This window comes from Gouania willdenowi, chromosome 22, assembly GCF_900634775.1.
Source record: "Gouania willdenowi chromosome 22, fGouWil2.1, whole genome shotgun sequence".
In the NCBI taxonomy this organism is placed as follows: Eukaryota; Metazoa; Chordata; class Actinopteri; order Blenniiformes; family Gobiesocidae; genus Gouania; species Gouania willdenowi.
The window spans coordinates 8,765,996-8,787,480 of NC_041065.1; the positions used below are offsets into that span (position 1 = coordinate 8,765,996).

Sequence of the window (21,485 nt, forward strand, 5' to 3'; positions counted from 1 at the left end):
AATTTATTATTGTCCATCTTTACAAAGACTTTGCACTGAAATGGGAGGATATTGGCTGTGTGTGTGTGTGTGTGTGTGTGTGTGTGTGCGTGCGTGCGTGCGTGTGTGTGTGTGTGTGCGTGTGTGTTTAGAAAATATTTTAAAGAAAATGCTTGATTATTTTGGCAAAACATAAAAAACTAAAAAAATAACCTTCATTCACTTTCATATTGATATAATAAATTACATAAATCTCATGAAGAAATCCAAAAATAAAAAGGCTCAGAAAACCATTTACATCTGTATAGTTTCTAAAATGTTTGATTGTATGTGAACGACCCTGGCACTCTTTTCGTGTATTTTGTATGTCCTTGTATACTGTTTGTTTGCAAAAAAAAAAAAAAAAAAGTTATATCTAAACATCTCTGGCTACGACCCGACTTTGTGTTAGCCAATAGGAACTGTCGACACGAGCACTCCTTGTTTTGGCGCGTCTTGTGACTCATGGAGTGCTGAGATTCTGTGACACATTACAGCAGCTCATGTTGACATTTAAAGGGCGAGCCCTGAATGTATACAGAGATCAAAACATATCAGTGTCAGGACAGGATTAGAACTCATAGCTGACCTGTGTACATTAGTCATATTTAATAGTGCAGGGTTTACCACAGGCCACTGTAGGCCTGTGCTTTGTTGGTGTCTGAGTTAGTCAGGAGGCATCCATGTGTTCTTCATCCCTCCTGCTAAGACGTGTTTGTGAGCTGTTCCACTGATTTTATGTAAGTTTGCTCATTTATATTTGTTCTCTATGTTCTTGTATATGCTTTAGCTTTATCTAAGAGTTATAAGCCTCTGCTTAGCTGCACTTTTGTATTCGCAGGGCTCATTCATCTCTGTCATTAAAGAAACCATTTGACATAGAGGAGTGTATTTCTTTATGAATGAGCCATGGTTGCCGCCAAGTGCTCTGTACCTGGCTGCGCTTTTGAGACGGGAGATGTGTCTGAGGCCCTCGCCATTGCCCTGCTGATGAATCATGGTCTCGCCCATCAGACCCATCCTGTCATGGCCACGCCAGGCCGGGCCCTTACTACCTCAGGGACCAACGCTTGATGGTCCTAAAGTTGACATCGGCATATCAGTGGAGGAATGGAACGTGTTCACTCGCCGCTGGGATGTTTTTCGTGCTGGTTCAGGCATAGGCGACGCCCAGGCCCCTTTCCAGCTATTCCAGTGTGCTGGGCCTGAACTCAGGGACAGCCTGTTGAAAGCTAACCCCAATGCTGCTTCCAGACCACTGCCTGAACTCATTGCCGCCTGCGGACACTAGCGGTCATTCCTGTGGCTACATGTGTCCTGCATACCGAGTTGCTCCAGTTACACCAGGAACGTGATGAGACATTCCGTGCTTTCACTGCCAGAGTACGGGTAAAGCAGAGACATGTGCCTATAACGCAGTATGTGGGTGTGGTAGGGATGTGGACTATTCCGACCACATTATCTGTGACGTTCTTATCAACGTGATTTATGACTATGATATACGACGTGAGACACTAGGCATACCTGATGTGATAAACAAACCCGTGAATGATGTGATTGTGCTTGTTGAGAACAAAGAAATGGCTCGTAATGCTCTCCCAGTGTCGACCCTATCAGCCATGTCATCATTCCAGCATTCTCTAAGAGCCCCGCAGTTGACCACTACACCAAACCCAGCACCTATCCCAGCCCCAGCAGACAAGGTCTGCTGGGGCTGGGATAGACTGTAAGTGCGCCTTTAAGGTCTTCACACTGGGGCCTTGTGGATGGAATACTAAACCTCACGGAGTGTGCATTGACTGCTATAGGGTCCGCCGTCGTAAGAGGCGGACCCTATAGCAGTCTGCTGGTCTGCCAGCCACTGTGGAATCAGAGCCCATATCCCAGATTTCCTCAATCCAGTCTGGTGCCTGCCCTGTCCAGCGTTAAATGAACTGCCGCCAACGTCGTCCCCAGATGACTCACGGTGGTGTCAATGATCCTACAACCATCAGGCTCGAGCACCATATTTTCTCTAAAGGCGGGTGGAAACGTACAAGGCTAAGAGACCACCCCCGAGTGCCCATCACTAACTGGATGAAGCGTTACAGTTTAGAATAAAACTGATTCACAGCAGGGCTAGCTCAGAAAGAAAACATGAATAAAAAATGTATGATGGAGCAATTATTGTGAACCAGTACAACATCTTTGATATACTGTATACATTTTAGATTTTCAAATAAAAAAACTAAAAGTCGATTTCTCATTCATTTGCGAGTCAAATATTACGACGGTTGGTGGTACAGAGTCATTGGCACATACCGATATATCACGGGGGCACCAGGGGGTCCCCGGGGGCCCCATTTTTCAATGAACATGAATAGATCGTTTGCACCGACATCACAAATTTCTCATGATCCTCTCTGACTCACTAGTTTCCGCCATCTTTTATGACAACTTTTATTTACAACACAGCGGTAACCATTGAGAAAAGCACCAAATGGGAGTTATGTGCGCAGTTGTCAGGTGTTCTAACAATTCTGCTCTCAACAATGTTACGTTTTTTAGTTTACCTACTATTAAACAGCGTGAAGGGCAAGAAATCGAAAGATTAACTTGCAGAGTCAAAGACAGTGGCGCGCAAATCTGCACAGATTGGACATCAAACCTACAAGCTACAAATACACATGAGTATGTGAAGAGATTTTGTGAAGGGTGAATTTTTTATCCATTACTACCCTGACTTATGTGTTTTTAAAATAACGGGATCTTTTACTTTACTTACAAAACTTGTAGTGAGTACCAAGTAGTTCACGATGTTCGTGTAATTTACACTCGGCCACATTCCTACATCGTCCTCAAGTTTTAACAAATTGCTGTAGGGGTCAACCCCACCTCACTCCTCTATCTTACCGCGATATCTAGCTTTATCTGGAATATATAATACTTGATAAATTTGGGAAAAATCACATGAATCCTCCATTGAAGGTGTGTCGTTATGCAGCTGTATACATAAGAGATGGTGGATCCAAGTGAATCGGAGAGGATCATGGGATATGTGACGTCATTTGCAAACCACCTATATGGGATGTGTGAGGATGGGGTAAAACCCAAGTGTGTAAACTGTGGTGGAGAGCATATCTCAGACTATGGAGGCAGTGAAGTCAGCAAAGGAGAAGCAGAGACTCAGAAGGTCCAACGGTATGAGAACATGAGCTATGCCGAAGATGTTAGAAAAGTAAGAGGAAATACAGGAAAACATACAAATAAAACAGTGAGGAAAGCAGAGGAGTGCAAAGTTTGCAATCAGATAATAAATAATGAAACTTTAATTGTGGATAAGAACAATTTCATACTGTTCAAGGTGGATGTAATAAGCTCCGCTCAAACTGAAAAGATTAAAATAATCCTAAAATCATCAGAAAAATTCCTGGGAATGAAGAGTCTGGGGTGGGAAGAAGTAGGGAATTATTACATGGAGGAGCGGTGAGTGGACACACGTGTGGGGAAACATGAGACCTGTGGAGGGCAGCAACACGCTTTTGATGCGTCTAGTTTTCCGGAAATTAGGAAAAGAAGAAGAAAAAGAAGAAAGAACTCTGAGCGTATACCGCCATCTTGCGTCTAAAAGTCTTTATTAGTCCTAGTGAACCTGACAGACTGAGTTCAGGGCAGAGAGTGATGCTATCCCATGATTCATTTCGAAGGAAATCGGTTGACTTATCTGTTTCCTGTGCTTTCTTGGAGCTAACCGGGGACACTTCATATCTTTATTATTTTTCTCTGCTGTTTTAATGGGCTTTTGTTTCCATTAGACTCGGTTTGGACTCTAATGTGGATGGCAGGTGGGTGAAACTGTTTGTTGAAGCTAACGTGTGAACCGAAGGCCACAGAGTGTGGAGCCGCTAGCCGCGGCTAATGTAGCTTCTCATTTTCAACCGCATGTAGTGCACTTACTTAGCTTCTAGTTGTGCAGTTTATGGTTAGAATTGGGGAACACACGGCGGCGTGCTAAGCCTAGATACTTGTTTACCTGTTTAATAATAATAATGCCTTTTTTTTTTTTTTTAGGATGTCGTACCCTCCTCCGCTCAACCACCAGCAGATGGGCATACCGCAGTTACCTCCCGGCATTCCCCCTCCGCAGTACGCAGGCTTTGTTCCAGCGGTGCCTCCAGGTACTGGACCACTATGTGCTCACATATGTATTATTAACTAAAAATTAACAGAATCAATAAATAAATATATTCTGAACTTGTGCCACTAATTCAGGTCATTGCTAATCATAATCTGCTGCATCACAATAAGAGGGGCTGAAGAATGCGATGCACTATTAATGAAACACAGGAATCGTGTAGAAATTATTTATACATTATCTGCTGAGGTGTAAATAGTACTGATATATCCTACTCAAGTAGAAGTACTGATACTTGATTGAAATTGTACTCAAGTACAAGTAAGTCATACACAAAATACTTAAGTACAAGTAAAAAGTAGCTCAATTAAATAGAACTCAGAGTAAAAGTTACTAGTTACTTTCACCCCCATGTTTATTTTTGGTAATAAAACTTTCCACAGTTCCCTTGCATACAGTAAACATCTCATTTATAAACTTTAAAAGGAAGAGACCAAATCTTGCACAATTGGAACTTTTTTTATTTTCCACAATGGCATCTGTATAAAATAAAAAGTTTGTCAAAATGTACAATTGTTTTTTAAATAAAATAACGCCAATTCATTCAATTCAAAATAAAAAAAGAAATTCTCAGGCTCTAAGTGTAGCTACATTTATGAACTCAAACTGAGAAAACATCCTCCATTCAATGCTGTTTTTGTCACCGTGCATTTAGGGCTGAACGATTTAGGAAAATAATCTTAATTGCAGTTTTTTTTCCCTCAATATTGCGATTTAATATGCTATTATTTTTTCAAGGGCCTCGAACACAAGCATTAAATCAATCTCTTTCATAATACACAATTTCAGATTTATTTAAACTTTAAATAAATATAAAATATATATTTTAAAACACAGATTACAAAAAAGCAAACAAATCTGTGGCTTTACCTCTTCAACATATCTAACTAACTACACGTTTCATGAAACATGTAAACTTGTGGACTGCACTTCTTAAACACTCTCTGAACCTAACAGGACATTACATGACAGGACAAGAAAAAAAATTGCGTTTTATGATATCGCGATATTATTGCAAATGCAATTAAATTGTTGAGCCTACAGCTATGATGTGATGCCTTTGATTGTTGTTTGTTTATTCATTTTAAAACTAAAAATAATGATTTACTCAGTAACGGTTGGGTGTAGAAATGTAATGAATTTCTTTACTTCTTTTAAAATGTACTTCAGTAGCTCAGTCCGTAGAGACGGGTTGGAAACCGGAGGGTTCAAGTCCCAATGCGGACTAAAATACGGAAGTTGTTCTGGTAGCTGGAGATGTGCCAGGGCACTTCTCGAGCACTGTCGAGGTGCCCCTGAGCAAGGCACCAAACCCCAACACGGCTCTGATGCGCTCCCTTCACTGTAAAAGCAGCCCCACTCTGACATCTCTCCATTATTGCATGTCCACAGGTCCTGTGTGTGATTCGGGCCTATGTGTGTGAGAAGCATGTCCCTAAATAATGTAATGTAATTTCCCTTCAGGGATTAATAAAGTAATTAAAATTTTTTAATTCAAATGTGTGGAAACAATGGGTCCGTGGCTCCAAGCAGTGACTCCCAACACAATCGGCAGCAGAAAAAGTAGTGCAGTTTGGGTGTCCAGTAGTGCAGTCTGCATTTACATATATGGCAATAAAGTATAATATATTCAATATTAAACCGCAGTGTTGTTTTAGCTGTTAGATACTTGGAGAGGGAGGAGCTCACATTCTAGGAGGCGTGTTAGGCGACGTCACCTACCAACGTGGGCAAAATTCAACTCACCCGTTTTGAGCTGATTTTGTTTTTACAAAATGTGGACTTAGTTGCTCTGAATGAGGCTAAATGGATGTATATCACTGTAGCAAAACCATTAGAAAGTGATTTTTTTTAATTTATTTTTTTTATCGTACCTCCCTTTTAATGCACTTTAGCTTTTTTTGGATGCATGTTTTGTTTTATTTGAAGGTTAATATAAATGAAAAACTTTGTTGTGCTTTTTATGAAAAGCAAAGGCTACTGTAATATTTAAAAAATGGCATTATATTCAATAAACATTTATTTTCTTTAAAAAAAAAAACATGTTTAAAAATGTATTCTAGGCTATTTATGTTCTATTTAAAAAAAAAAAAATAGTGAAAAACTTAACTGCATTCGGTATTCGGCCAAGCGTTTATATTTTATTCGGCTTCAGCTTTGGCCTCAAATTTTCATTTCGGTGCATCCCTAAAGCATAAGTTTCTTGTTTCCTATTTTGTTTCCATGTTTGTCGAAGCTGAAAATCACCTTTCACACAAGTACATGGTGGCAAAGGGCATCAACGTTTTGATAGCAAATTTGAATAGTGCAAAGCAATGTCGCTCTTGTCATATTTGTGCTTTCTTGATGAGATTGTTTCTGTCACCACTAAAAGGTAGTCTTACAGAGGCCAATGTGAAATTGTGGCAATGCATGGAGGCTCTAGTTCTGACTGTTAGGTGATTTACTGTGTAATCTAGTTTCTGATTTTATCACGCTGTTTTTAATTTTTATTCAAGTACCCCGTTTCACAATTTGCGTTATTCTGGAGGTACCCATACCCCACTTTGGGAACCTAGGATCCAGTGCTTTGATCACCATCATTTCAAAGCACCTTGTTGGTATTGTTCCTAGTTAATGGCGTGTTCCAACCAAAGTACCTTACATCTTATTTAGCTATAAATACTTATTCACACATCAATGTTTACAGGAACAGAACGGAGCCATGGCATCAAGCTCCTCTGTGGTACCTGGTGCTGCTTTTTTAGTACCTTTTTTGTTGAGGTTCCAATAAAAGCAGCCCTGGTCTAAAGATGTGACGTAATCACAAATCAGACACTGATTGGTTCTGAGAATCATTACATCGTAGAGTCATAAACTCACGCACAGAAAGAAAGTATTTGACCACCATTGATTTTTGTTGGCAATCTTGTGAGGATGGCAGCAAAAAAGTGCATTCTGTGGAGTCTGGTAGTTTTGTGTGTCAGGTTGGTACTGTCTTTCCGGACACGCTCCGGAAAGACCGTATCGGGTCCCGAGAGTGTGGAGCCGTGTAGAGTTGATATCGCTAATGGAAACCCACCGAAACTGTCAACCTTTCAGTTAGAAGACAGTCGTTACACTGAATCATAGTAATATCAGGCTTAACAAATCAGCTAAAATACCACACTATAAATTTAGCAATTTTATACTTAAAAAATGCACATTTCAAATGTCAATATTTGTTAAGCCAAGCTCAACCTTTTTTTCTTCATTGTTAGTTAAATTTAGTGACATATTTTCTGATTTAATAATGTCATTTTTTGTTTTTTCTCCTTCCAGGTACTCCCGTTATGCCCATCCACATGCCCACGGTGAGAATCAGCCAAGACTGCATGACACCTTAAGCATCAGAATGTGTGCTTGCGAGATGCTCCTTCCGTGCACTCGTTTCAGTGTAGTAGAAGAGCTGAAAAATGCTGTAAACTGTGAAATGTTTTTTCAGGTTTTGGTTCCAACCACGGTTGCTGTAATACAGAAGCCCATGATCCCAAAAAGAGAGCCTCTCCACTACAGAGCCAACGATGCAGACGACAGTGGACCGACCACCACAGTGTTTGTAGGAAACATCTCTGAAAAGGCCTCTGACATGTTGATCAGACAACTTCTAGCTGTAAGATGACACTCATCATTCGTGTTGTTGGCGTCATTGTTTGAGTTATGATTATTTTTGAATGATTGGTAATTTTTGAGCAACTCACAAAAAAATCTTGCTTTGTTTATAAAGACCTATTTGTCACTTGTAGCTCTGAAGTACATGCTAAAAAATAATGTAGTAGCATAAGCTTAGAATTAAGAAAATATAATGTGAACTTGATCAGAAATTAAACTGGCTGTCATGTGACACCCACTATTAGCTTTATAATCAACCTATGCCAAATCAAGGACATATTGAAATTTAGACAGTTGCACAATATGTGTCGCATGTCATTTATGATGAAAGTTAAATATGTTGCGTATATGTAATATGTGCACCACAATATTATTTATCACGTAAGTAGCCGTCAAATGAGGTTTGTAGTGTAAATTCATTCTATTAAAAATAATGGTACCCAGAAACTCTAATTAATCAAATTTTTAAATTCAAAGAGTGAAATATACATGTAATCAATAATTTAAATTTTAACAATGTTCTAAAGCAAACTTGAAGGGTATCTAATGTACATATATGGTACATGTTTGTAATGTATTTATTACTAATAAATTAAATATGTGCACATTTATTTAAAAACAACACGCATTTGAAGTACTTTTTTTTTTTTTGCATGATTTTATACCTTCAAAATACAGTTTTCTCTACAAGGACTTTTAAAGAAATTAACCCTACTAAACCTCTGGTATTATAAATGATCTATTAATAGAGCTTACAGTTAAACTTCACTACAGGTAGCCTCTAAGTTCCACATTACTTCCTCTTCCTTGTCAGTAGTAAGATTAGAGGAAACCATGTGTCTCCTACAAAATAAAAGTATAAGATTTTTTAACCTGTCTAGCGTGAAAGTCCGTGACCCACTTGTGGGTCCCTTTTCTACAGTGGAGAACCTCTGCTTTAAACCAAAGGACTGGTGTAGATTTTTAGATGTTTTTCTTTGAGAAAATACCGTAATCCTTTTTGTTGGTTTTGTTGTTTACCGACAGTTGGAAGATGTACCAAATCCTTTTTCCTTTTTTCAACGTATGAATTAAAACCTTCATTTTTTGGTTGAACTGAAAGATATGAGGTCTGATATCTGACAAAAAGAAGATAAACACAAATGTGATTTTAAAAGTGATTGTATTTGTGCTGCATGTGACTCTTCTCTGTTCTTTTAGAAATGTGGTATTGTTCTGAGCTGGAAAAGAGTCCAAGGTGCCTCTGGGAAACTTCAAGGTAACAAACCAATATCTCTGGCTGAGGATTTTGTTGGGACATTGTCATCATATTGACTCGAGTTAAATCATCAACCTGTTTAACCTGACCTTTTTTTATTTAAAAATCTGAAAAGTGATTCTAAAAATCCCCATGATTTTGGAAAATATGGGAAAAGGTAGTTTGAATAATAAAAATATTAAAAGATATTTTCATGGTCAGATGAGACTATGGTGTTCTTTGGCATCTTTACTGTTTGAGTTTCTTTATCATCCATCTGTGTTTTTTTTAAGTCATAACAATTTTTAAACTTATGTTGTGCTTTTGGGTGTAATCTTTATTTATTTTTATTTTTTTACCCCACTCTCTCCTGAAAGCATTTGGGTTCTGTGAGTATAAAGAACCTGAATCCACGCTGCGGGCCCTCAGACTTCTACACGAGTTGCTCTTAGGAGATAAAAAGCTATTGGTCAAGGTAGATTCCAAGACTAAAACCCAACTAGACGAGTGGAAAGCCAAGAAGAGGAGCGCCAACGGGGTTCGCTGTTCCAACAAAGAATAAATATTCATATTTGTAAAATCCTGTTAGCTTGATTGAATAACTTTTTTTTTTTTTCTTTTTCATCTAGAAGGGAGGCACAGACTCATCAAAGAACGAGGATGATGATGAGGAGGAAGTTCTGGATGATGAAACCCTGAATCGAGATCAGCTCGCAAAAGGCTCAATAGAGGTCCTCATGCGAGAATACGCAAGTGAACTCAACGCTTCCTCGCAGGATCCCGACGGGCAATCTCGCAACAAGAGGCGCAGAGAGAAGAAAGAGGAGGTAATATTTGCACGAGAAAAAAAAAAAAAATGTGACAGGCGTAACTATCGACGGTGCAACTGGTGTAGTGCATCGAGACCCAGGTGCTGTAAGTGGGCCATGAAGGAAGGAAAGAGAAAAAAAGCAGATATGCCCCTGTTTTTGTGAAAGGAATAGCTGGGGGGTTGTAGGTAAGGTAACTAGTGGCTAGTATGGGAGGGGGAAGGAGAAAGAACAATTTGCCCAATCATCAGTCATGAAAAATGCGACGCACAAAAGAGGAAGAAATAGGATAAACTGAGCAAAAATTAAAAAAGTTCTTCACTCAAACCCAGTAAACAGTTAGCATCTCTCCGGAGGCTCGCGGTAACTTGCCAGTGTTAAGCTGCGTTTACACTGAATGCATCTTCTGCGGCACCGGATGCGTCTGTTGCACGAAACGTACTGCAGGTTCTGCAGGATCAAAAAATTTCACCAATTTTGCAACCCCGCCCACCAGCGACACATACAACTCGGTGAGTTTCACTGCCTGCTGAATCGAGGAGCTGCTCTCCTTTTTCTCCTGTCATAATTATAAACCACCAGTGAAAAAAGCGGGTATGAATAGCGGCTAATGCTATCCTAGCTCAGTGCTGACTTTCAAAAGTGAAAACTACAGAGAGAACTTTTACCTGCTACTACCGCCTCCTCGCTGATTCTCCTCCACGCCAAATCCTTCCTAGTTCGGTCCCGGTTATAAAGGCCACGTCATACAGCTCCAGGTGGTCACACACAGTTTCTACTCCATAGTTGAATGGGTGAACGTGACGTCATCATCAACAAAGACTCTGATTGGCTTTCATCATGCGAAACCGTCGCAGGAGTTCAATATTTTCAACTCTTGCAAATGTGCGGATATGCGTAAAATCGGGAGCACGCTCGCATGGCCAATGCACTTGACGTGCGGATCAGACCGCACCACCACACTGGAAAGATTTTGCATCTGGGACGCCTCTATCCATTGACTTTTTATGTAATCTGGACGTACGGATATTTCGTGACGCATCCGGTGTGAACGCAGCATTAGCTCCACTGAAGAGCTCCGGCGGCATCATTGACACCATGATGTTACGCCACTGATATGTTATATATCACTTTAAAAGAAATATGTGTGTGTTCTTGTCTTTCTGTAGGATATCAATGCTATGGAACTGGAGGATGACAAGAGAGACTTGATTTCCAGAGAGATCAACAAATTCCGGGACACACACAAGGTACGCTATCACCCTGCTCTGCTCATTCTTTAAACTAGGCTTTAAGATTCCACCACCACAATCTTAAATTTCAAATTAGAATATGCCATGTTTTATCATCACAATTTCAACTTATAGATGTTAATATTTTAATCTCAATATTCAAGTTTCAACACCTGCAGCTGGTAGGTGATTTTATAGTTGAATCCAGTAGTTCCACCAACAACCAGAGCCTTCTCTGTTCATATTGTTTATGATTTAGGTCTCAAACTTTGACCCAAGCTTTGGCTAACTTCATCACATAGATTGAAAGCATGGAGACAATGTCAGTTTTCAACCAAAGCTAATCTATTGATTAAACCCCACCAATATGGTAGAGTTCATTTGGTGACTAGATCAAGATGAATCTCAGCTTTGGGAAAAAAGTTGCCAGGATAGGATGTAAGTATGAGCCTTCATTTTATTTTTACTCATGTCGGGCGCTCCCTTCTGGAGGCTGTGCAGGGGGGCAACCGGCTCTCTGCTCACCTTCATTCCTTTGCTGTATTTTTTCGATTCTCAATATAAGAAACAAGAAATGATTTGGATTCTTTATGTAAAATATCAAAGATATAACCTTATTATTAAGCAAGTCACTCAGGATTGTTTAAATCCTAAATCCTTGGTATCCCACTGGCTCACGGAGCAGATCAGGCAGCTCAGTGAACTTCTGCACAGCCTATTTCAAGAGTTTTTTGGGAAAGAAATTATGCAGACACACAGTCAGACTGAATGAGCCTAACCACTGCAGTCTGTAGCTTTACTGAAGCAGGGAGCGCCTCTTCACAGCACTTTGTGGTCTGAAGACAAACAAGGTAAGTCCTTTCATTCCCTTGTCTCGTTTTTCATCCTTTCTTTGTCCTGTCCTTGTGAACCATAAGTAAACTCTTGGAAAATATGTTGTGAGGAAGAGTTGGACCTCCTGAAGTATGATTTCACCCATTATAAAACCTAATCAAAATGTCCAAAGGTCTACTTTCAAAAGCATTTGCTAGTTTGATTGATTACAAATCAGTGCTGTATGTTTTAGACTTTCCACAAACTTTAAAACTGCCAGAAAGATAGTGTTGCATGAAGTGCTGAAGTGTAGAAGGGGAAACAATTATATAAAGTTTAAACAATAACCAGTGAAGAGATCCTGGAATATGTACACATTATGTCTGCTCTGATGCACATTTTATTTTATAAGTAGGCCTAAAATGTCTGAAAAAGATCAGACCTTTATTCCTTAAACAGAGGCGTTCTACGTCTCTATATAATCCACATTACAGTGTTGTCAGATCAGTGTTCCTCTGTCAGTAAGAGACAAAGTACAGTGGTTAGTGTGTGAGGGACACTCATAGAAGCCTCATGTTTAAACATGGCTCTCTTGTTACAAACACACTCTTGTATCCGGGGTAACATCTATCATGAGCGATGCATATTTAGGTTTGCATTGTACTCAACATGTACAGTATCTGTGTGAGCAACTAATGTGCAAATATAGTTGTTATAAGTCATGTATTTAATGTAAATGTCAGATATTCCATTAAACAGAAGGTAAGTTCTGGTTTGTCTAGAAACTAAAAAAAACTTTCAGATTTAGTTAAAGCTACAGAGCTCACAGACCTCAGTTCAAATCTTAATGTTTAACGCTTTGTACAGTATATGTCGGTTCCACTTCTGTTATTCTGTTCTGGTTGTTGTCAATTCTGTTTTTAACCTTGTCAGATTCACATTTCCAGCTGTTTTAATTTTTAGATATTGGTGAAAATCAACCTAAAATATCCACAATGTGCATAGAATGTCTAGATAACAGTTGGAAATGTGCATTTGTTTGTGTGGTTTTATTTATTTATGAATTTTCAAATGGGGTTCGAGAGCTAAGAGTCATTAAAAGACAACTTCCAGGTAAGACTTACTTTACTAATTCCTCTGTGCAACAGATATCCAGTGTGTAACTTGTTTCCACAGTTACTTGGAAAATTAATAAGGAGTTTTATGTTGTTTATGTGTATTTGAACTTTGAAAGTGCTTCACAGGTGTCATTTCCACATTTCTGATGTTTTTTCTACTTTACACTTGACCTGCTTTTCCTCCCACACGTAGCCTGTAGGATGTGTAGGGGCAGAGAAGTGCTGAAACCGTAGCCGCCACCTGTAAGTCACACACCAGCAGGTCTAGGACTGTGAGGGGAAAAAACCCTTCATGCACCTTGTATCTTTTCTGTTCTCCTGAATATCACCGAGACGACAAGAAAATGTAAATTGCCTTGCACATACAAAAAAAACAGCTAAGTTTTTGTCTTATGAACTGCATTTTTACTTCTTCCTAAAACAAATCCAGGTTGTGCAGTGGCTGCATTTAAGATGCTTAATAAAGAGCTCTACAAACATGACAGGGCTGCTTATGTAAAATGTTGCTATGCCATTTGTTACATTACCCTTTAATCCTTGATTATCTTTGGTGAGAAGAACAAAGCAGGTTAATTTGTATAGGAAGAATCAGATCTCAATAAATATGCTGACTAAAGTTTGGCTCAGCGCTCGGCTACTCTGAGCTAAAGGGCTTTGTCTGACTTTAGGCCTGCATGTTGCTACTAGGAAAGCCAAATAAACCCTGTCACACATGTTTTAATATAGTATATATCTCCCAAATTTCCCCCGTCAGGATGCATTTGAACTTTTTACCTTTCTTGCATCCTGTTAAGTCCATCGTTTCTCAGTGAACGAATGAGTGCACATTGATCAGGGTAAATGGACGGATGTGCGTGGGAACAATACACGTTGGCCCTACAGCTATAGTTTTTAATGGGATAGCATCCTCTTACATCATAGTGTAATCTGTGATCTTCATTGATCAGTTATTGCAGAGGGCGAGTTGACCTGTTACATTGGTTTTAATGTAAGTATATTTAAGACAGGTAGTCGACATGGAAATCCAAATAATTGTTTCAACAGGAGCAGTTTGATCTGAAGTGGGCCACAGATTTTATGTGGGAAAGCGACTAATTTCAACATTATTGTGGCCTAGTTTGGGGTTCTGTGTATTCATAAAACAAAATATGTAAGAAACCGACCATATCCATGCAAAGAGTGATAGATATCAGTCCCAACAGGATCTTCACTTTAAATTTCCCAGATTTTGTTACAATTTCTAATATAATTAATTATTTTTTTGGAAAATTAAAGGATTTTGTAAGAATTTTTTAGTTTTTTCAACAGTTTAACATTTAAAATGACTGCAATCATGCTATATTATAAGCATCGGGAGTATTGAGTCTCGTTTACACAATGATTCATGTTTTCTCTGTAATTTTTACGAATTGAATGCGCAAAAGGTCGGATTTGGCCCCTGGACCATGAGTTTGACGCTGGTGAATTAATCAATCTATTTTTAGATTCATATTAAGAATGTTTCTCACTTTGTTCTCAAACTGGCGATAAACGATTTAAATTTTAAATATTATTCTCAATAAAATCTTACCAGGATTGTGGTGCAAAATGCCACAAAACTTTTGTTAGCAGCCAGCTGCACAACAACATGCTCGCTTTGGCTTTTGATCAAACTGTGTGTGTGTGAGTGACGATGAGTTTGTGATGTTACAGGAGAGAATTAAATGGAGACTCGGAGACATCTCCACTGTGCCTCCGACGGTCAGCCAATCATGCAGAGAAAGTCAACACACTTCATTAAACTCTGCTGTCTGTGTCCGTCATGTTTCCACTAAGGAGTGTAGTTGTGTTTGTGTATTTGGTCCCCGCTAACAGTTTCCACCTTTCTTCTCTGTTGGGCTGCAACAGAAACTGGAAGAGGAAAAAGGAAAGAAAGAAAAGGAGCGGCAGGAGCTTGAAAAAGAGAGAAAGGAGAGGGACAAGGAGCGAGAACGCGAGAGGGAGCGCCGTGACCGCGAGAAGGAAAAGGAAAGAGAGAGGGAGCGGGACAAGGAGCGAGAACGAGACAGAGATCGGGACCGCCAGAGAGAGAGGGAGCGTGAGCGGACGAAGGAACGAGAGCGTGAAAGGGAAAAGGACAGGAGTCGAGACGCCAGCGAGGATCGCAACAGCAGGTCCAGGTCAGTGGAATGTTACTTAGGTTAAAATGTGTTCTAAGGCTGGGCGATATATCGAGTTTTTAATAAATATCTATACATTTATCTCGGAGATATAGCATAGGACTTTATCATAATATCGATATAAAGTTTCTTCCGTAGAGCTGCCAGTATGCCTTTTTCTCCTCTATCTGTCCCTCTCAACCCCGCCCCGCCTCTCTCTCGCTCTGTCCCTCTGATCGTAGCCGAAACAAACCACGCTGAAAGCTTCAATGACTTGTGCTGTGCCTAATGAAATGGGGCGAGATTACCAAAGCAGTAGCCTACCATATTGTTAAGGTTGTATTGTAATTATGGTCCCCATAATAAGAAAGTCTATGACAGGCATAATGCTCAGTAAAACACTGTGTGCGGGAGTGTGTGTGCGAGCTGTAGAGATCTAGAGGTCTCCGCGGGTTGATAACGTTATAAACAGGACTCAAAACAACCTGTTACCATCACACTGCACATTTATTGTAAGCAGGGGAAGCTCAAACACTGCTTCTATGTCGTTTCAGACGGGATAGTAACAGAAAAGTAACGTAAAGCTCCGTCCATGCGCTCAGTACAACCCAGGAAGTAGGCAGGTCTGACTCAAACTTAAAGGGACAGTCCTCAGAAGGCTGTCATTACAGCGCGTGTGTCTGTGCGTGCTAATAGTAGCAACAGTTTATATATTATGTATCTGATTAATTCACAATCATCAGTAACAATAAATAAATAATTAATAGTTAATTGTAATAATTAATAAAACTGTACCGCACTTTACTCAGCTGAAGTTGTTTTTAAAATGTGCACAAATGCACATAATTTGTTTTATAAATGATGATATTGTTCTCTACATTTATCTATAAAATCAAAAAAGTTCTGTGATATCTCACCGATGCGGTACGAGTTCGACCTGAAACTTAGTCAACGGGTTCCAGCTACCCCACGTGTGTGCACCTGTTATTTTGGAGTAATTTGGTGTAGCAAAACATTAATTTTAAGATTACGGCCCTCTCGGTAATGAGCGCGCTCCTTCCGGGTTCATGACGTCACTGTGTTGCAGTTTGTTTTGGGTTAAAAAAAAAATGAAATTAAATACAAATTTCACCTTTACAAGTACCAAATGGTATAAAATACAATTTATTTCAACACTTGTGAGAACAAGTAAATGGTAACTAACTATAATTCAAGTACAAATATCAAAAACAAGTATGATTATCAAATTGTCAAATTAAGTTTTTCAAAACAGTTCAACATTTGCTTCTACTACAGAATCTGATTCTGTTAAATTCCTATTTATTTTTCAGAAGTAACCGCATACATCTATTCATTTTTATTGATTTATTTATTTGCGATAAAGGACAATGCACATTAATGGACAAGAGCATGTAAATGTGCCAGATTGTAGCCGCAGGTTAGTTTTCATCTGTTGTCCTCGGCAGGTTGATGTTGTGTACCACAGAAAAAAATAGAAAGACGACTCCAATATCAGACAGTATGGACAGTACAGTAAAATACAAAGACTCAAATATAATGACATTTAGTTTAGGACAGACCTAATCTATAGACCTAATCTATAAAAGTGCCCAGTATGTTTTATCATCTTTCAAGCTAAAATGCACGAGGTAGTTTATCAAGGTCTGATATGGTTCACTGACACCTAGTGACCGGGCATTTACATGCTATGTATATGTCAGTGCAATGAAATTTTTTATTTTTTGTTAAATATGATGATTAAAAAAAAGTCAATTTGAGACATTTTTCTAATCGATATGATAATCTTGCGGTGGAAGATTGCAATATATCGCCGAATCGTTTTTTTCTTACACCCTTAATTGACAATAATTGATGTTTAGTTGCATCCTTTAGCATGTTTGTTTTTTCTTTCTTTTTTTTTTTTTTTACATGCTGTCGTTTGCAGAGACACAACAAGAGAAGACAGAAAACGGGACAGAGAAGAAGATGAGGAAGATTTGTATGAACGAAAAAAACTTGAACGGCGCCTTAGAGACAAGGAGGCAGCTTACCAAGAGGTCAGCATTTCACCTACCCAATAATGAAATATTCATTAATTTAATACACAAGTGTTTGTTTCATTCAGATGATGTAAATTCATTTTTCATCTCCATAGCGGCTAAAAAACTGGGAGATTCGAGAGAGAAAGAAGTGTCGTGACTACAGCAAAGATGCAGAAAGAGAAGATGAGAGGCGTCGTGAGATGGTAAACGTGAACCTAATGAAATGGATCTAGATGTATGCGTTTCTTTAGTCAGCTGTTATTGTGTTTAAATTCAGGCTAAAGAAGCTAAAAGGCTCAAAGAGTTTCTTGAAGATTACGACGACGAGCGAGACGACCTGAAATACTACAGGTGATCATCAAAGATCTGCGTTTTAGAGAGTAAGTGTTGGCACTGGTTAACTCTTTACTTATGTCCCTCAGGGGAAGCGCACTGCAAAAGCGACTTCGTGATCGGGAAAAAGAGGCAGATTTGGATGAGCGAGATCGGAAACGAGAAAAGGAAGAGTTGGAGGAGATCAGGAAAAGACTTCTCGCTGAAGGTCATCCTGATCCTGACGCTGAGCTACAGAGGGTGAGTCCAAATTATTCCCAATTGTTGTACTTATGTTTTCTAAAAGTGACCTCACTTTCATTTTTAACCTTGGGGTCATGACCCCATGTAGGGTCGCCTGGAAATAAAATAGGTTTGCATGAAATGTCTAATAAAATATAAATAATTGTGATTAAAATTATCTATTTTTCACAATAAAAAAAACATCACAGAAATAGACATACAGTGCAGAAACAGTGAGAAAGCTCAGAGCTTGAATAATTATTCTTTTTAAAATTGAAACACCACACACAATCTCAAACAACTGTATTCTATACTTTCTCAAATATAAATGTAGTTCAAATAAAATGTAGTGTAAAAATATCTGAGCTGGCGCATATTGTCACTTTATGCACTCATACTTGGGGTCACCAGAAATTTGTGAAATAAAAATGGGGTCATGACCTGAAAAAGGTTGGAAACCACTGGCTTCGCAAATCAAAATTATTTTTACTTCATTGTTTTTTTGTGTGTTTTTGACAATTTAGTTCAAGGATTAGTGGGGTTTCTCTATTTTACTTATATTTATTTGTTTTTGTTGATAAACAAATAATTCTTACCAATAATAACTAAGTCTGTGATGTCTAAATTGTACAATAGATGGAGGAGGAGGCAGAGCGCAGACGCCAGCCTCCACTGAAACTCAAACCTGACGACAACGTCATCCAAGAGACCAAAAAACACAGAAACCAGGAGAAGAAAATGTCTGTGAGGCCTGCAGAGCCTCCACCGCAAGACCTCAAGCAACTTTCAGACGACAACTTTGATGAAGCCGAGGATATTGACGATCAGGACGCTGAGGACTCCCAGGAAGCCCCGCCCCAACTCAAGCCTATGATGCGACCAATCTGTATCGCCCCTGCTGTGTCCTCAGCCAGTGGCAACAGCTCGCCCAACACGCCCGACAACAAATCCCCCTCCGGCATCATCATTCCTGAGGAGAACATCCCAGAGTCGCAGCCTTTGGAGGAGCATCGCCCAAAGATTGGCCTCAGTCTTAAATTAGGTAGGTGCAGCTGCCTTCAGAGAGCTCAGAGGAGTCCATCTTTAATTTAATGTGTTCCTTTCATATTCTCCTCTGCAGGTGCCACCAACAGTCCCAGTCAACTCAACACTGGAAAGCGAAAGAAGCTGGCAACTCTGGAAAGTGTTTTTAACAAGTTTGAAGAGGAGACAGACGAGCAGCCACCTAAAAGAAAACTAGTTCCACTCGACTACGGGGACGATGACAAGAGTTTAGGGCTCGATGGGGCGGAGCTTCCTGGAACCAAAGGCAGTGTCAACACGGAGGAGAAGCGGAAACACATCAAGAGCTTGATCGAGAAGATCCCCACAGCTCGAGAGGAGCTTTTCTCCTATGAGCTGGACTGGGCTATGGTGGACTCGGTAACTGCACATGTGTTAGTATTTAAGCAATAAGAGCTTAAAATTAAGCCTCATGTTTTTCTGATTGTTCTTTTAGACTTTGATGGATCGCCGCATTAAGCCCTGGATTAACAAGAAGATCATAGAGTACATTGGTGAGGAGGAGGCCACTCTGGTAGATTTTGTCTGCTCTAAGGTTTGTCATACATTTACTTCCAATACTCTCATTTAAACCTGTTTCTTGATTTTATTGTTGCATAATTTGAATCACTGTTGCACATCTGTGATGTTGAGCAGGCTGCTTATTTAATTATTCAATTATTTATTCATGTTTCCCTTTTCTGACCAGGTGATGGCTCACAGCACCCCCCAGGGTATCCTTGATGATGTGGCTATGGTAAGTTTGATTTCTCTTCCTCAGGTTTAAATGTAGCGAGGAGCACATCTTTTAGCCAGTGCTCGTAATAATTAAAATCTTGAACTGCTCAAGCAACTAAAAAGACTCTGATGTTTGGGTAAATTATTCTGTGAAATTCCTTCTTTTTGATCCACAACATATGCTGATATACAACACAAACTAATGTATCACATGATTGTGCCTTAACATGATTCATGACTGTCAATCGCAAGGTGTATCAATAAAAATTTGAAAAGCATAAAACGAAGAAAAATCATTATCAATATGAAAATAGAATAGTCTACACACACTTTATGTTATGGCCATATTTGATGGAAATGAGTCAAAGTCAATGATGAGGAGTCGCTGGTGAGATGCACAAAGTGTTTACATGAGAGCTTTAATTCCTCTTTAATTCAGAATAAAAGTGAAATCCTCTTTAAACTGACCTTGTAAACACTTAATTCTGAATGAAAATGGTAATTCCGAATTAAACTTCAATCTGAATTAGGTGGATGGTTTATTCCGATCTTAATTCTGAATTACATAATTCCACAATTTTGTAAACGTTAAATTCCGCTTTAAATTAATTCCGGTCAGTCTGCACATGCTCGTTCTGTCTCATTGACGCACTCATGATGACATAATCCAAGATGGCCGCCCGGACTAAAGCCAAGACTGTTTATTTAGTAAGAGTCGTAGAAGACATGGATATAATTAAGAGTGGATGGACGTGGGCATAAGAATGTGGACACAGACTTATTGCACACACAGACATTGGCAAACGAAACAGGCACCAGATCAGAGCTTCTCCTGCTCAGCTGACAAAAGCGAAACGGTATGTTATTATTTAGCTGCTGCTTCAAAACTAATCAAAATAAAAGTGAAAACAGTTCTTTTTATGTGGTCTTCTATGTTGTAGCCAAAAGGCCACCCTGTCCAATCAGAACCCTTCCCTATCCTCAGACCTAAAGCGGAATTGATTAAACCTGTTTTCCATGTAAACCTGAATTCGCAATTACTATTTACTTGTAAACCCGTAGCAGAACACTTGTAAACAAACATCATGTAACCGTAACCAGTATTACAGAGGCAGAAACAGGCAAACAGGCCCAGTGCAAAGTTGCTGATAACAGTTAACCAACGAATGTTGACATCACTACATATAGAGCGGGAGTCAGTGATATGTGTACCACAGCTAGACAGTCCTTTAAGGTCAACAAGCACAGGGAACAAAGTTCACAGCTGAAAATATAGAGTGAGGAGTTCTGGAAATAACTCTTCATTGAAAACACAATTGTCACACTATTGCAGCAGGTTAGTGTAATGCCTTTTAGAAACGTACGTGTACCACTGCGGTATAATTAGTTTATGATGCATTTTCATCCAAGTACTGTGAAAAAATGCAATATATTTTGTATTTGCCAGTCATTTGTTTAAATTAAACATTGCTTTTTGTTGTTTTTTTTTAATCATGTATTTCAGGTACTTGATGAAGAAGCAGAGGTCTTCATCGTGAAAATGTGGAGGCTCTTGATATACGAAACTGAGTCCAAGAAGATCGGGCTGGTGAAATAGAAGCTTGGAGTTTCTCTGACTGACTTCTTTACACTGCTGCCACATCTTTAGTTCCTTTCCCCCTATTGTGTTTCTGCACAGTCAGCGTGCCTCTGTGCCCTCCAGTCCATCAGAAAAGGAGCCGTTGTCTCGTTTTTTGTGTTTGGAAGAGAGAGTGAATGAAGAAATATGTTTCAACATGTTAAAATGAGAAACTTTTATTTCTTATGTTGATACAATAATCGTTGCATTTTAACCATCAGTACTCCAGTGTATGGGAGGGCACAGACGATATGGCTCTGGGTGAAAGAAATAAAAACATTTGTTTTAATAAAAAAGTTTGTTTTGTGTACTTGCATGATCA

General features: G+C 39.2%; 1 protein-coding gene across 5 annotated transcripts; it reads left to right on the top strand.

Annotated features, from left to right (window-relative positions):
* Window positions 1-606: 606 nt before the first annotated feature.
* On the top strand, window positions 607-21,459 carry rbm25a (RNA binding motif protein 25a). Of its 5 annotated transcripts, none has more exons than XM_028437517.1 (20): window positions 607-758; window positions 860-1,401; window positions 4,069-4,175; window positions 7,493-7,524; window positions 7,656-7,823; window positions 9,023-9,080; window positions 9,437-9,597; window positions 9,689-9,886; window positions 11,038-11,118; window positions 14,724-14,819; window positions 14,919-15,190; window positions 17,115-17,226; window positions 17,325-17,414; window positions 17,489-17,562; window positions 17,634-17,784; window positions 18,403-18,808; window positions 18,887-19,188; window positions 19,265-19,363; window positions 19,517-19,564; window positions 21,050-21,459. In XM_028437517.1, the coding sequence occupies exons 2-20, from the start codon at window positions 1,373-1,375 to the stop codon at window positions 21,140-21,142; spliced, it is 2,577 nt and encodes an 858-aa protein (XP_028293318.1). In that variant the 5' UTR covers window positions 607-758; window positions 860-1,372; the 3' UTR covers window positions 21,143-21,459. The 5 variants fall into 5 exon arrangements, with proteins under 5 accessions (XP_028293318.1, XP_028293321.1, XP_028293322.1 ...); XM_028437520.1 differs by having other exon boundaries at window positions 608-758; window positions 14,724-14,771; XM_028437521.1 differs by lacking the exon at window positions 14,724-14,819 and having other exon boundaries at window positions 608-758.
* The last annotated feature ends 26 nt before the right edge of the window (window positions 21,460-21,485 follow it).